The sequence below is a fragment of the Ictalurus furcatus genome, chromosome 15 (genome assembly GCF_023375685.1).
Source record: "Ictalurus furcatus strain D&B chromosome 15, Billie_1.0, whole genome shotgun sequence".
In the NCBI taxonomy this organism is placed as follows: domain Eukaryota; kingdom Metazoa; phylum Chordata; class Actinopteri; order Siluriformes; family Ictaluridae; genus Ictalurus; species Ictalurus furcatus.
The window spans coordinates 12,928,230-12,944,388 of NC_071269.1; the positions used below are offsets into that span (position 1 = coordinate 12,928,230).

The 16,159-nt window shown below is 37.0% G+C and overlaps 1 protein-coding gene across 1 annotated transcript in view; it reads left to right on the forward strand.

Annotated features, from left to right (window-relative positions):
- Positions 1-6,367, forward strand: part of myt1b (myelin transcription factor 1b) — a 111,498-nt gene extending 105,131 nt beyond the window's left edge. The window contains exons 16-24 of the mRNA XM_053643656.1: positions 115-177; positions 613-681; positions 895-957; positions 1,278-1,361; positions 3,322-3,543; positions 3,750-3,841; positions 3,933-4,036; positions 5,254-5,397; positions 5,706-6,367. Of these exons, the coding sequence (XP_053499631.1) occupies positions 115-177; positions 613-681; positions 895-957; positions 1,278-1,361; positions 3,322-3,543; positions 3,750-3,841; positions 3,933-4,036; positions 5,254-5,397; positions 5,706-5,849 (985 nt within the window). The 3' untranslated portion in view covers positions 5,850-6,367. The remainder of the gene's footprint in view (positions 1-114; positions 178-612; positions 682-894; positions 958-1,277; positions 1,362-3,321; positions 3,544-3,749; positions 3,842-3,932; positions 4,037-5,253; positions 5,398-5,705) is intronic.
- Positions 6,368-16,159: the final 9,792 nt, after the last annotated feature.

The window sequence follows — 16,159 nt, forward strand, 5'->3', positions numbered from 1 at the left end:
AAGTTGCTCACAATGGCTAGTGTCTTGCATGGGTGAAAGAGACACAGTGCTTTGTAGAACCACTAAGGTTAAAAAGGCGCTATATAAGTTGCTCTTATGTTGTACTCTGTGTAGGTGTCCCACTCCTGGCTGTGATGGCAGCGGCCACATCACTGGAAACTATGCATCCCACCGCAGGTAGGGTGCTAAGAGGAACCCTTGTTTCCTATGTTCCTACTTTCTGCTTCCTCTACTGCCTAGCAAGGATGATGGAACCTCCTGATCTTGTGCAAAATTTATAAGAATTGCAATGAGTGAGGGCAGTTTAGTTGTCAATTTGATATTACACCCAGTAACATTGTCCCTCATCCTAACATTCTGTGATTGCTGATGAATTTGTAATCATGTGACCATGCTGGTTCAAGCACTGTGTTTTGGCTTGAGTAGCAATTTTTACCTGTACTTAAACTCACAAAACAATCACCATTTAATGTGAGGAAAATACGGATTTAGCCTTTTTTTTGCCTCTTTCCGGCCTGGTTTCTGTTTGTGGTACTGATGTGGGTTGTTCTGGGTTCTTTCTGTCTTTCTTGCATCCCTCGCCTTGTTTTCTTCCCCCTTTCTCTGTCTTAGTCTGTCTGGGTGCCCTCTTGCTGATAAGAGTCTTCGCTCCCTCATGGCAGCACATGCAACTGAACTCAAGTATGTGTTATAGCTCTGTTTCCTTTATTTCTCTGTGCTACACTACTAAATACATTTTTCAGCTTTCTTCAATTTGCTGTTATATTAACTTCTGATCCCACTTACCCCTGTTTCTCCCATAAATGGTCACATCTACATGTTTGTACCGTTATTATACAGCGCTAATCATAGTGCCCTCTTGATAATGTTTGTCCATTGATCTTACTCAACCAGGTGCCCAACTCCAGGATGTGATGGTTCTGGCCACATCACTGGTAACTACGCCTCACACCGAAGGTATGGTTAATCCAAATCCTCATAGACAAACACATTTTCTTTTACACTAATATATACATAAACATTGCAGGACAGAGAAGTTCAGAGTGAGACAGTGTAGTTGTAGATAGGACTCATACACTCTCACACACACTAAACATGCACTAAGTGGAGATGAGACCCTTCCCTGTTGCTTTTGAATGGGTAATGAAAATTAAGCTACTGACTCTACCTGTAATGTTATTTGAATTTGGCCTGTCTTATCTTAGTTTGTGGCCAGTATTTGGCTGGTGTTACTTTCTGCCTCCTATCTTAATGGGCTTCACACTTTCTGTTTTCAGTTTGTCTGGGTGTCCTCGTGCCAAGAAAGGTGGAATCAAAACAACACCTACCAAGGAAGACAAAGAAGACTCTGAACTCTTAAAGTTCGTACCACGTAGAAAGATTTTTACAATACTATATTATTGTATTGTCTCAGTTTTGGAACAGTGTTGTAGCTGGACCTTTAATACCTTCATGGGACTCATAAATATCAGCCACATTAAAATTATTTCTGGTCACAGACTTTTTAACTGACAGTCATTTCACTGTAGTGCACTACAGCTTAATGTAGTTCAGAAAGCTTTCTCAAACAGAACCTGGCTCTTCCAATATCACAACAGTGAATACACTTGGTTTACACCAAAACTTTTTGCATCTATAACACTAATTTGTATGGAAATTGAGATGTTTAGTGGTCAAGAGTGCAAAAAATTGTGATCATGTTTCATGACTATGCAATTAATTGAAGTGTTAATTTTTACAATTAAATATGTGCAATGATACAAGATTCAGTGTTACTTTATAAGAAAGATATTTCTGATTAAATACAACCCCAATTCCAAAAAAGTTAGGATGCTGTGTAAAATGTAAATAAATGTAAATGCAATGTAGAATGCAATGATTTACAAATCTCATAAACCCATATGTTATTCACAATAGAACATAGAAAGCATATCAAATGTTTAAACTAAGGAAATGCCATTTTAAGAAAAAATAAGTTAATTTTGAATTTGATGGCTGCAACACATCTCAAAAAAGTTGGGATGGGGCAACAAAAGGCTGGAAACATAAATGTTGCTAAAAAGAAAAGGCTGGAGGTTAATTGGCAACAGGTCAGTAAAATGATTGGGTATAAAAAGAGTCGCTTAGAGAGGCCAAGTCTTTCAAAATAAAGATGGGCAGAAGTTCACCTATCTGCGAAAAACTGTATCTACAATTTGTGGAACAATTTCAGAATAATGTTCCGCAATGTAAAATTGCGAAGACTGAATATCTCATCATCTACAGTACATAATATCATCAAAAGATTGCGAGCATCTGGAAAAATCTCTGTGCGCAAGGGACAAGGGTGAAAATCAATATTGCATGCCCGTGATCTTCAGGCCCTCAGGCGGAACTGCATTAAAAACAGGCATGATTCTGAAATGGAAATCACTACATGGGCTCAGAAATACATCCAGAACTCATTGTCTGTGAACACAGTTCACCGTGCCATCCACAATTGCTGGTTAAAGCTCTATCATGCAAAGAAGAAGCCATATGTGAACATGATCCAGAAATGCCAAGATCTTCTCTGGGCCAAAGCTCATTTAAAATGGACTGAGGAAAAGTGGAAAACTGTTCTGTGGTCAGATGAATCAAAATTTTAAATTCTTTTTGGAAACCATGGACGCTGTGTCCTCTAAACTAAAGAGGACTAAAGAGCGGAGGAACCATCGGGCCTTTTTTCAGTGATCAGTTCAAAAGCCTGCATCTCTGATGGTATGGCAAGTGTATTACTACCTATGGAATGGTTCGCTTGCACATCTGGAAAGGCACTATCAATACTGAAAGGTATATACAGGTTTTAGAGCAACATGTGCTTCCATCCAGATTCCATCCCATATTTACTTCTTAGAGACTTTCTAAGATACTCTTTTTATACCCAGTTATGTTACTGACCTTTTGCCAATTAACATAATTAGTTGCAAAATGTTCCTCCAGCTGTTTCCTTTTAGTAACACTTACTTTTCCAGCCTTTTGTTGCCCCTGTCCCAAATTTTTTGAGACCTGTTCAAAAAATCTCATTCATAATTACCTTATTTTTTTCCTTAAAATAGTACATTTTCTCATATTACACATTTGATATGTTTTCTATGTTTTATTCTGAAAAACATATGGGCTTATGATATTTGCAAAGCATTGCATCCTGTTTTTATTTATATTTATTTACATTTTACACAGTGTCCCAACTTTTTTGGAAATGGGATTGTATGTTGCTGTTAATATTTCAGTCTCTTCCATTTTTTCCTCCCTTAGTACTATGTTTCTTATTGTCTTTCTCAATATTTGTCTCTTTTCTAGGTGCCCAGTACCAGGTTGTGACAGTCTGGGTCATATCAGTGGGAAGTATGCCACCCACCGCAGTGCATATGGATGTCCACTGGCTGCACGGCGCCAGAAAGAAGGCATGCTGAATGGCACACCTTTCTCCTGGAAGGCCTTCAAGATGGAGGGGCCCACCTGCCCCACACCAGGCTGTGATGGATCAGGCCATGCCAATGGCAGCTTCCTTACTCATCGCAGGTATAGTCCTACACAGATAATCTGAAAAAGAGCTGCTAGTTGTGGATAGCATAGAATATTTCCTAGAATATTTTTAGACATTTGTATTTTAGACATTTAGATAACTTTTATGAGCAGATACAAACAGGTTTAAATGTTCTTTTTATGTGAAGGATTTTCATTCCTTCAAGTGAATTTTTCATCATTTGTTGATCTTTGATCTCCAGTCTCTCCGGCTGTCCCCATGCCTCACTGGCTAAGAAGAAAGCCAAGTTTACTGGAGAGGACTACATAAATACCAAGTTTAAGGCCAGTGACGGTGAGAATAGTATTTCATTTCAATATTCATTCCTTGTCTTCCTCAGGTCAGTTATTCTTCATGTATTCTAATTTATTTATCCTTTTTTTAGTGTTAGATAACGATGAAGACATTAAGCAACTCAATAAAGAAATCAGTGACCTCAGTGAGTCCAACAACGAAATGGAAGCTGATATGGTCAACCTCCAAACACAGGTTAGTCATTAATCATATTAATGGTCTAAAAAAAAATCCCGAACCTGATGGATCATATGTGTGGAATGAGATTAATTTTTTGGTTGATTTAAAGCTACACTATGCAAGAGATTTTTTTGGTTTTTCTTGAGTCAGAGGAGAAAATATATATATGCTAAAACATGACGTTCCAGAGCTGCTGTGAGTTGCCCTGGGAATCCTGTAAGAGCAATTTACTGTAATTCAGTCAAGACTATTGTGTTCCAATTGGCACATGTGATACACCACCACAACTCTGTTGTGCATCATCATGCCTGAAAGAAGTACAGTCAAAGACCCACCCTCACATTTCTGGTATGACTTAATGCAGAGCCATAGGCATCCCTTCAACTATCTTTGAGCTAGAATTCTCCCAATAATCAAACTTACTGACAGTTACCGGTGGAGGTAGTGCACTGACGAACCTTAACAGAGAGAAGCATTTCTCCTTCACTGGGTCTTTTGAGCTTTAGCTAGTGTGCTAATGTTAGATTGGTAACTTGCTAGTATTGGTTTTATGCTGTGTTCTTATCTCAGAAAACAAACACAGTTAAACAGTGGAACTAGGCAGTTGGATCAGCAGTTCATAAATTGAATTGAAATTGAAAACTAAAAGACTAGCTCTTGTTAAAAGAGAGAGGTTTTGTTCTTTCATCTAGTACTCAGTAAATGACTGTTTACACAGTACACATTAATGTGTACAGTAACATTTTTATTCTCCACTTGACACCTTGATAACAGCATCAAATATAATTGTAATTGTACCACATATGATGCATAAAAATAATTTCACATGTCCCAAACCTCATGTTACATTAGTAATACTGTAATAGTATGTAAGTATATTAGTGCACCAATGGTGTCAATACTATTTAGGCATTCTAGCATGCACAGTGTGGTTTGGGACTCACTGTGGGACTCACTGTGGAGCCCAGGAGTCCTGTTTACTTGCCTTTCACTGCCTTATGATCTATGCCATGGAGAAGCATGCAGCATAGCCCAAGTCACAAAGCATTCTTTCACTATAGATTGTTTCTACCAGAGAGGCTGAAATGGCTGATGTTGGGCAAGATGGATTTAAGGGTGGCTGAACGTCTTTTGGCCCTGGTGGCCCAATGTTGGCCCAACAGAGCTGAATTTTAAGATATTTCGGGCACTTAGTCATAATAACGTTTTTTACCCCTTTTTGTTTTACACAGATCTCATCCATGGAGAGAAACCTGAAAAACATTGAGCAGGAGAATAAGATCATTGAGGAGCAGAATGAAGCACTGTTTATGGAGCTGTCAGGACTCAGTCAAGCTCTGATACGTAGCCTGGCCAATATCCGTCTGCCGCATATGGTGAGTTTTTATACACACACACACACACACACACACACACACAGATAGCATGATTTTTGCAGTGTTACTCTGTGTAACACCAAATGGCTGTAATAATGTTTACTTGATTATCATTTGTTATTTAATTAACTCAAAATGCCAGGATGCAGTTTATTCTGTAACACTGCACTTGTGGCAAATATGGCTCATTGTCACAAATTCCCACTCATACTGATGAATAATAATCCACACACAAACATAAACGTTCACATACAAATTCACAAACAGAAACTGTTTTGCATCATGGGCTCCAATTTCCTCTCTCACAGCAGGAACCAATCACAGAGCAGAATTTTGAAAACTATGTGAGTACTCTGACTGACATGTACACCAATAAAGACTGCTACCAGAACCCTGAGAACAAGGCCCTGCTGGAGACCATCAACCAGGCAGTGAAAGGCATTAAGGTGTGATGCCTGAGGCATCGCCCACTAGAGGCATACAAGATAAACGATTTGTGTAGAAGCAAAGAAAATACATGCAAATGGTACACACAAAAATGGGCATTCAGGTGTTTTTGAATAATAACAGCCTTCATCCCAGGGAGCATTCTTCAAAAAGAGAAATATGTATATAACATACATTACAAAATCTACAAATGCTGCTGGATTGGAAGCAGAGGATTAAAAGACCACAACTAAAGCCTTCTGTTTGGCCAGAGGTCAAAATAGAAGCTTGTTTTTGCTTATTTGTTCCACACAATTAAAGAAGTGTTTTGCATGTCTTTGAGAGTGAAGAAGAGAATGTGTGCTTCAGCATTAACAACAGCCAAATCCTTTGGATGAAATTGTCTTTGTATTGTGTATGAGGGACTACTGGCCCTTTAGCACAGCAAATGCAGAACTTCTTGTAGTGAATCACCACAGCTTCAGGTCATTGAGGCCTATTGTACCTGTTCTCCACAGGCTCACATGCACGTTCGGTATAACCGTCAAACCACATGCCTCCAAATTTCAGTCGTTATATATATATATATATATATATATATATATATATATATATATATATATATATATTATTATTATTATTATTATTATTATTATTATTAGTTCTAGATAAACATTTAGGTTTTAATACCTTAAATACCTGTAGATTGCAGAAGCACTAGTTCATTCTCATTCATTTGCATTATGTATGCTAGAGGAATATAATGTATTGCTACTCAGATTAATCCAGTCATATCTGTTATATTTATCAACAATGAATTGCACTTCTTTTCAATTAATAATTTATAGCTTTCACTGTCAATGTTTTATAAATTATTTAGACATAAATTTATGTTATGTACTTTTCTCTTAATATATGTAACATTCATTTATTTATGTATTTATGTTTTTCATGTTTTTATTGTTTACTTTTTATTTATTTGAACTCACCTCCTGCATTGAAAAAAAAACTACTATGAAACAATGCAACATACCCCTTCCGTCTTAAAATGAAGACAAATATAAGATAATAAGAAAAACTTTTAAAACTGTTTTCCATTTTTTATACCTGATTTTCTTTTGACGATAGATTTTTAAAACTTTTTTTAAGTGAAAATATTTTGAACTGACAAGGTTTTTATAATTAAATAAGGCTGTCATTTTCTTTTCCATTATAGATATTTTTTTCCAAAATCCTGAGAGATCCAAAACTTATGGAGAAGTATAATGTGTATTTATTATTTATTTTATATTTATGAACTAATGAACTGTGATACGATTGTACTGTATATTTATTTTGTAATGTTTCTGTGTGTTTATTATGAAAGAGTCTTAGTAGTCTTATACTTAAATAAAGACAGAAAAGTAACACTTGGACAAAAATAAGGTTCTTTACAATGCCAGCAACACTTCCCTTGGGAATGTAAAGACAAAAAAAGCTATTCTTTGGAACTCAGAGCTTCCTGTGAGTTTAAACATGAAAAGGAAGTATCGTAAAAGGATTTTTCCACTTCATGGTTTTGCCAATAATGCTCGGTCTGTCCAGAATGGTTCTTAAATGATGACAACTGATGATTTTTCCTCAGTTGGTCTGTACATTTAGGTAATGAGATATATGTTGAAGTAGTATGGAAAGAGGGGGTGTGTATTGGTAAAATTTTATAAAATGTATTAATAGAAACCTTTGAACCACAATGTCTTTACTCAGCTAGTGTCAGATGAGCATACACACCCACGTAGCCTTATTCTTGATTTTATTTTTTTATTTCAAAAATGCAAAAAGTGCCACTAACCAACACCTTTTTTTCTTGACTCCTCCCATCCAGCATCCACACAATTCTTGAGTCACGTGATTTAAGATGTGTGGTAATTGTTACAGTTGCCTTTATTTCCTTGCCAATATGACCATAATTACACTATATATACATTCTGTATAAAAAAAAAGACAAAACAATTATATAAAGAATATAAAAACATGCATATATTTTTCCAGTGTAATTGTTAACACTTACTCTTATTGTAGCTTATCAAAGAAATATCTTTTGAAAAAAAAAAAAAACTGTGACTATTACTACCAATAGGAGAAAATAAACTGATGACCCATTTTACTGTGGTGGCAAAATACAGTGTGTTTTATAATTTACATAGGTACATTTTTAAACCTAAAAATGTTGGGGTTGTTTGTAAAATTTCCTATTTTTTTAGGTGTATTAGGTCCATGGTTGTTGGGCTTCTCTATGTATGTCATGCTCATGGGACAGTGGTGTAATGGTAGTCAATTCTTTACCCATCTTGGCGTTACATTGGGTAACCAATGTTCCTGTGTACCTGTGAAGACTCATCATAGTGTGCTGAAAAGTGATGGTCCTTCTCTTAGTATTGTGTGGTATTGTGTCAGTTCTGGTGGGAGCAGCCTTGTTTAGCTATTTGTGTCCAATGCTAAATGTGATAAAGAAAGCAGCGTGGTTTTTGTTACCGAGTTGTGAAATGAACATTGTGCCTCCTTATATTACCAGAATTTTACATCTCCACCTATATGCAGTAGAACTAGGCATGTTGTTCATTAGGTGTTATAAAGGTGACATTACACAGAGATGGTGTGTGCCATTTTAAATAGTTAAGTACCAGTTGAAAATCTTTAACCAAAACATTTAAAATAGCCAATAGACACCTATACATCACACCAAAAAGAATGGGACAAAAAATGTGTACGTCTTTTATGTTTTTAGATGTCCAGTGCAATTCTGTCTATGATGTGTAGGGTCCATTTTAACTTAATATTGAGGATCTGTTTCAACAAGCTTCAATTTGAGCATTTAAAAGGATGAGGTCATCAAGTCAAAGCAGCTAATCTAAACTGTTTGGATCGAGCCTTGAATCTGAACTGAATATAAGGAGGGGGAAAAAAAGGTCAAGCTTAAGCATTTTTATTTGTCATTGATATGCTGCTTGACTTCTCTCACTCTTGCACTGAGAGAATGGAAGAGATGTCAGTTGCTTAAATTTATGTCCATTTTGTATAATGTCCCTGGCCTTATCCTCTCCTTCTCTGTAACCTTTCCCCAGGAAAGATGTCACATTGCATTTAAATATGAAATTGCACTCTACTGTTGTGCTTCAGCAGAATATTAGTTGAGAACTTGGGGAATCGAGGTACTTTTGTAATCTTTTTTGCTGTAGTACCAGCTTGTTTTTAAGGGCCAGAAGTGAAACTTCCTAATCCCAGTGCTACAATCCCAATGCTATGCTTTTTCAGTAATAAACCATTTCACTTGAACACATTAACTTATTATCAAGAAATGACAAGAACTGTTGTAAACGATTGTCATGCCTGGGATAGAGAAGTCTAGCCCTAAGTATTTAACGTAATCTAAAGGAATCTTTAATGAACATTCTGATATGTGCTTATTACTACTGACATACCATCCAGCATGAATGAGTTAATATAAACTACATGCTGATTAATCAACATGGTCTCACGTTTGCAAATTCACAAATATTTTGTATGTGTATTAACTCAGTTATTTATTTTCTTACCAGTCATTTGACCAGCTTACATGCTTTATTTTTTATGAATTGTGAATTTTAACAAGTTTCATAACATAGCCTGTTTTCTGAATCATTAAGCCATCTCATTAAGTCAAGTGTAGCATTATAATTGTGTTTCCCCATTCAAAGCTCACAGAAATGAATGACCTGGATAACAGATCAATTGAGCATTGTACAAGAGAAAGAGTAACCACATCAAACTAAACAGTATAAGATATAAGGATTCAGGGACTTTTTGGAATTGGAACAGTATTAAATAAGATAGTAGGCCACAATGTCCGGTTATGACTGGATACATGACATCTGGGTTCTAAACCTATACTGAATAGGAAGGCAAGTTTGAATATTTCCCATTAAGCTGACGTAACCAAAGTGGCCCTCCATTTGTAGGCGCCATCTTATCCTACAGCTCTGTGGTGTCTCATGTGTGCCTTTTCTTACTTCACTTAGCTGCAGGAAAAGGTGTGTTTACATTTTGAATAATAAGTTTAAGCAACACTCAGGGTGCCATTTTTTCAGGGTCTGAGAGGATTGGAGAAATACTGCAAGTTTCTTTAAACTGTCACCACTTATATATTGTTTTTCCTTTTTGCATGAAAAAACACAATATATCTAAAAATATTCTTCCCAAAAACACTTCAGAAACTGTGACACAAATTTACTGTTAACTGCACGATTGGTTATTTAGGAAATTGAGGGAATTGTTAAAGGTGAAGCAGTTGTGCACAGGTCATTGTTTTGACTGTAGTAGAAGTCTGTACATTTGTAATAAAGGAAATGTGTTGTATTAATTAAACAATATTTCCCAAAAATGACGAAAGAAAAAATTGCTTGTGATGTTATCTACAGCCAAAGCTTGTCCTGCTGAGTACTTTTTACAGAGATGAAGTATTTTTGCTGGTGATTTTATAGACATTGGTACTTCCAAAAAATAATGAGCACTTCCTCGCATATAGATTGTATAGATTTTCGTCACATTTCTTTGCGAATATGTTTTGTAGAGTGGGACAGGCTGTGGCTGTGGTACTTTCACAGCTTCATTTGGAAAGTGTGTAGCTGGGTTTGGATTGTGACTGTGTTTGTGTACTCTTGTATCTGTGCTCCCCCATATTAGTGTTACAGGAACAGCAATGTCTTTTGTTGTGGAAACATCTTTTCATTTGTTCATTCCAGTGTTATCTATGGACAACTTGAATAAAGTGGACAAAACAGTGACCTTGCTAAATGTGATTTTTTTTTTTTTTTTTAAATAAATCTGTGTTGTGTGTGTGTGTCCTAATTGGTCCCCTATGCCCTGCTGTCCTCCTCGAAGTCTATACTTTGATGCCTCTTCGGGCTAAGGTTGGTTCATTAAAGGTGCTATGGTGTTGATGCTGCTGACTTTCCAGATTGTGACCAGTGACTTAAATTGATTTCAGAGCATCCACAAATGTTTTTGTGAACACACTGTCATACTGTGCACCATATGGAGACCTCAAAGCAAGAGAAAGCACAGTGAATATGTGTTTTTATTTTAGGAGGGACTTTATGCAAGAGTTAAGGTGAGGTGAAGTTAGATAACTTTTGCTTGGTGACATGGTGCATTATCATGTTGGAAGTAGCCATTAGAAGATGGGTAAATTGTGGCCATGAAGGAATGCACATGGTCAGCAACAATACTCAAATAGGTTGTGGCATACAAGTAACGATTGATTGGTCTTAACAGGCCCAAAATGTGCCAAGAACATTCCCCACACCATTACACCACCTCCACCAGCCTGAACTGTTGACACGAGGCAGGTTGGGTCCATGGATTCATGCTTCTGGTGCCAAATTCTGACCCTACCATCTGTGTGTCTCAGAAGAAATCGAGATTCATCAGACCAGGCTACATTGTTCCAGTCTTCTATTGTCCTGTTTGGGGCCCACTGCAGCCTCAGCTTTCTGTTCTTGGCTGACAGAAGTTGAGTCCGACATGGTCTACTGCTGTTGCAGCCAATCCGCGTCAAGGTTTAACATGTTGCACATTCTGAGATGGTTCTCTGCTCACCAGAATTAAAGTGGTTATCTGAGTTAGTGTAGCCTTTCTGTCATCTCAAACCAGTCTGGCAATTCTCCATTGACCTCTCTGCTCAACTAGTATTTTTGTCTGTAGAACTGCCGCTCACCGGATGTTTTTTCTTCATTGCACTATTCTAAGAAAACTCTAGAGACTGTTGTGCATGAAAATCCCAGGAGATCATCAGTTATAGAAATACTCAAACCAGCCCGTATGGCACCAACAATCATGCCATGGTCAAAATCACTGAGATCACAATTTTCCCCAATTTGATGGTCACTGTGGCCCATATGTGCATGATTTATGCATTGCACTACTGCCACGCAATTGGCTAATTAGATGATTGCATGTATTAGATAGATAGATAGATAGATAGATAGATGATAGATGATAGATAGATAGATAGATAAGGCAGTGAACACATACCCAGTGCCCATCCCTGCCTACCAAGAGATTCGGACACTATATGATACTGGATGTTACTGTAAAGGAAATACCCAAAATAAAGAATTGTGAGCTTAATTAGCAGGTTTGCAATTAGCAGTGTTTGGAATGTCAGGGGAGTACCACTCTACAACAGTAGAAATACACTGCCCAGTTAAGATGGGGAGGAGCTCAACAGGGAGAAACATGAGCAACATGTGTCATTCACTATTCAGTAAATAGAAACTACTTGAAACATCAGTAAATAGAAACCACTGTAGAGAACAAAAATTCCACAGAGCCCATGGAGATGAACATGCAAGGACAGGCAATATAGGGAAAACCCAAAGTGAGGCTAACGGGTATTACTCAGAAAAGTAGCATTCTCTGAATAATGCTTGTAATATACAGTACAAGCACACACTCTGAGGTAGAAAGAAGTTAGGCTATCCCTACCTTGGAAGGACCCATAGCTCCAACCATGGTCACAAGCTGCTGAGCAGATACACATATACAGGGGGGGAAATAAGTATTGAACGCATCAACATCATCTTCAGTAAATATATTTCCAGTGAGGATATTCACATGAAATTTTCGCTAGACTTTGGTATTATCTCAAGAAATCCACACATATAAAGAAATCCAAACATTAAAGTTCATAAATGAAGTTATGTGTAATAAAGAGGAATGACAGGAAAAAAAGTATTGAACAAATTAACTCATTTATTTAATACTTAGTGGAGAAGCCTTTGTTTGTAATGACAGCTTCAAGATGCTTCCTGTATGAAGAAATTAATCGGCCACAGTATTCAGGTGTGATTTCGGCCCATTCTTCTAAATATATTGTCTTTAAATCTTGCTCAATTGGATTCAAGTCAGGTGATTAACTGTGCCATTCTAACGCCTTGATTTTTTTTTATCTGAAACCAATTGAGAGTCTCCTTTTTTGTATGCTTTGGATGTTTGTCCTGCTGGAAGGTCCAGCCACATCTCATCTTCATCATCCTGGTAGATGGCCACAGATTCTTCTAAAGAATCTCCCAGTAAAGTTCACCGTTCCTTCAATTATATGAAGTCCGCCAGTACCATGTGGTGAAAAACAGCCCCACACTATGATGCTTCCACCTCCAAATTTCACTGTTAGTATAGTGTGTTAAGGGTGATGTGCAGTGCCATTTCTTCTCCAAACATGGTGTGTAGTATGACAGGCAAAAAGTAAAATTTTGCTCTTGTCTGACCAGACTACACTCTCCCAGTATTTCATAGGCTTGTCAAAATGACTTGTATCAAACTATAAAACAAAAGTCTTGTGGGGTGAGTGTGAGCAGCGTGAGAACAGTTTTCTCTGTGACGATGGCACCTGCTGCCTCCAAGGGTTCCTGGAGTTCTTTCTGAGTGGTCCTTGGCTCTTGGGCTACTCTTCTGACTATTCTTCTGACTCCCTGGTCAGAAATCTTGTGAGGAGCTTGTGTGCGTGGCCAGTTGATGAAGGAGTGATGCTGCTTCTACTTGCGGATAATGGCCCCAATGGTGCTTACTGGAGGATTCCAAAGTTTTGAAATACATCTGTATCCGATTCTATCAGTATGTTTTGCAACAATAAAGTGGCAAAGGTCTTGGGAGTGCTCTTTGCTTTTACCCATCATGAGATGTTTCTTGTGTGACACCTTGGTAATGAAAAGCCTTTATATAGACCATCAATTTACTAACCCAGTTGATATTAATTTGCACAGATAGGGGTATAATTACTTATAGATTTCAGCTGGTTCCTTGCCTTACCTTGCCTTGGAGAACTGCTTTTTCTTAGCCTGTCCAATACTTTCCTGTGTCATTCCACTTTATTACACATAACATTATTATGGACTTAATGGTGTGAATTCTTTATATTTCCATATTTCATGAGTTAATACTGATGTCTGGTGAAAATTTCACATGAATAGCCTCATTGGAAATATATTTACTGAAAAAATGTTGCTGCATTCAATACTTATTTCCCCCAGTGTACATGCCAGGATGTTATAGGCCAAGGCTATGTTGTCACTTTTGAGTGTCTTGCCCTTCTCTGATTGTTTAAGTGTACATTAACCAACATAAACACTTATTTATGTAAATTACATTCTGAATCATTCTGAATTAATTTATTATCGACAAGTATAGTTGATGGTCATATTATCTTATTATCTATATTATGTAAATGTTTTGCTTGATTATTAATGTAATTAGTAAGTCATAACAAAGCTCTGAATGCAGATGTCACAGTGTCAGTTCTATTTCAGCATGCCAGTGTTAGTGTCAGCATGTCCACTCAGCAACAGAGTCTGGAAAAACAAAGAGATTGTTTTATTGTCAGATGCTGACCTCTGTTGGTATTTCACAAACAGAATCAGCATCATGCACATGGCAACATCCATTTTGTCTCATGTTGAATTAGACCGAGTGTTATATCCCAGATAGCAGGGGCCATTTCATGAACTTTGGCTAATGTTATTTAAAGGTTCACACAAAGCTAGGTGCAAACATTTTTATAACATTATGAGTCTTTGCTAGTTTTCACAAGGTTAAGATAAAATGTTATGCATGATATTTTATATTTCCTATAAAATAAAAAATTTAAAAAAAAAATAAAAAGTGGAGGGGTGCCATCACCAAGCACTTGAATCACCACTTAAATCTAAAAGCTCTTGACTTGTCTTTTTTATTCATGGTGTATTAACCTCCCCCTTTTAGATACCCTAATCAATACTTAGTTCCTATAGCACAAGTATATGATTTTCATAGAGACTACAAAGCACTTCTCTAAGTTGCTCAGTATGAGGGCCTCTGCTAAACACTGTAAATGTCCAGAAATTTTAATCTTTTGTCCTGCCCTCAACCCCCATTCTTTGGTTGGTGGTGTAATAGCAATTTGGATTCTGAGGCTCATTTCAGTGATTCAAATATTTTGGCTCAACTCATCAATGACTGTTCATCTTTATTAAACTATGGCTTAAATAGTTTCATGAAATAATCCTTTACCATTTAATTAACAAAATAATATTTCTTTGCATCATATTTTGTTATTTTGCCTGCTGTGTCTGGCTTCATTAAGAAGATTAATTTCCATTTATCATGATAACTGATCACCTCCCCTATATACAGTACATCGTCAACCAGCAGCAGTGCAAATAGATCCTCCCTGTCATCCTGCTTCATTCAGACAATTGAGAGTCTCACATCTCACCATTTACTGAGGTAAAATAAAGTTTGGTAAAGTTGTTTTTATATTGGACAATGTTGTGATTATACAATTATGTGAAACAATAATTATTTATCCAAATATTTGGACAAACAATTAAATATGCACTCTTTGGAACAGTGCCTATTAATAAAGGTGATACACTCTATCAAATGTCACACAAAATTGACATTTTGTACTAATTTTAACAAGTTAAATTAACAAAAGAAAAAAAAACAGATCAGTTACATGGGAAAAGTAAGTATCATTTATCATGCCTTCAAATCCATAAAATTAGAATCAGGTGCTCAAGATTGTGTGCCAGTGATCAGAACCTCCTTATGGAGTGCAGATGTTCTCACATCTAGTGCCTGATGTTCCCTTTGCTATTGAGGTGTGTGGTGTTGTCATGTCAAGATGTAAATAATTGTATAAAACTATCAGAAAAAAAGGTTGTGGATGCCTATGAGTCTGGCAAGGGATTTAAAAATATCTCCAAATTATTTGAAATACATCATTCCATTGTATCTACAAAAATCATCTACAAATGGCCATCCCAGCAAATTCAGCCCAAGAGCAGACTGTCAGATGCAAAAACAAGTCTCCAAGAACCCCACAATTTTTTCACAGGATCTGCTAGCAAGTCTTGCAGCTGATGTCCAAGTGCATGCATCTACAATCAGAAAGAGTTTGCACAAATTTGACTTACATGGGAGGCATGCCAGGAAAAAGAGTTGTTTGGCCACATCAAAAGCAGACATGTTTGGCACAGACCAAAGACAACTTTTCAGGAGAAGCACCTCATACCCACTGAGAAGCACCATGGTGGAAATTTTATGGTTTGGGCTTGCTTCACTGCCACAGGCACTGGGGCTTACATTCATTGAGGCTTGCATTCATTGATTCAACTATGAATTCTGCATCATATCAAAGAGTGCTTGAAGATAATGTGAAGCCATTTGTCCAAAAGTTGAACTGAAAGTGAAACTTTCAACAGGATAATGTTCCTAAGCACACTAGCAAATCCACCAAGGAATGGCTCAAAAAGAAGAAATGGAGGGTTATGGCATGGCC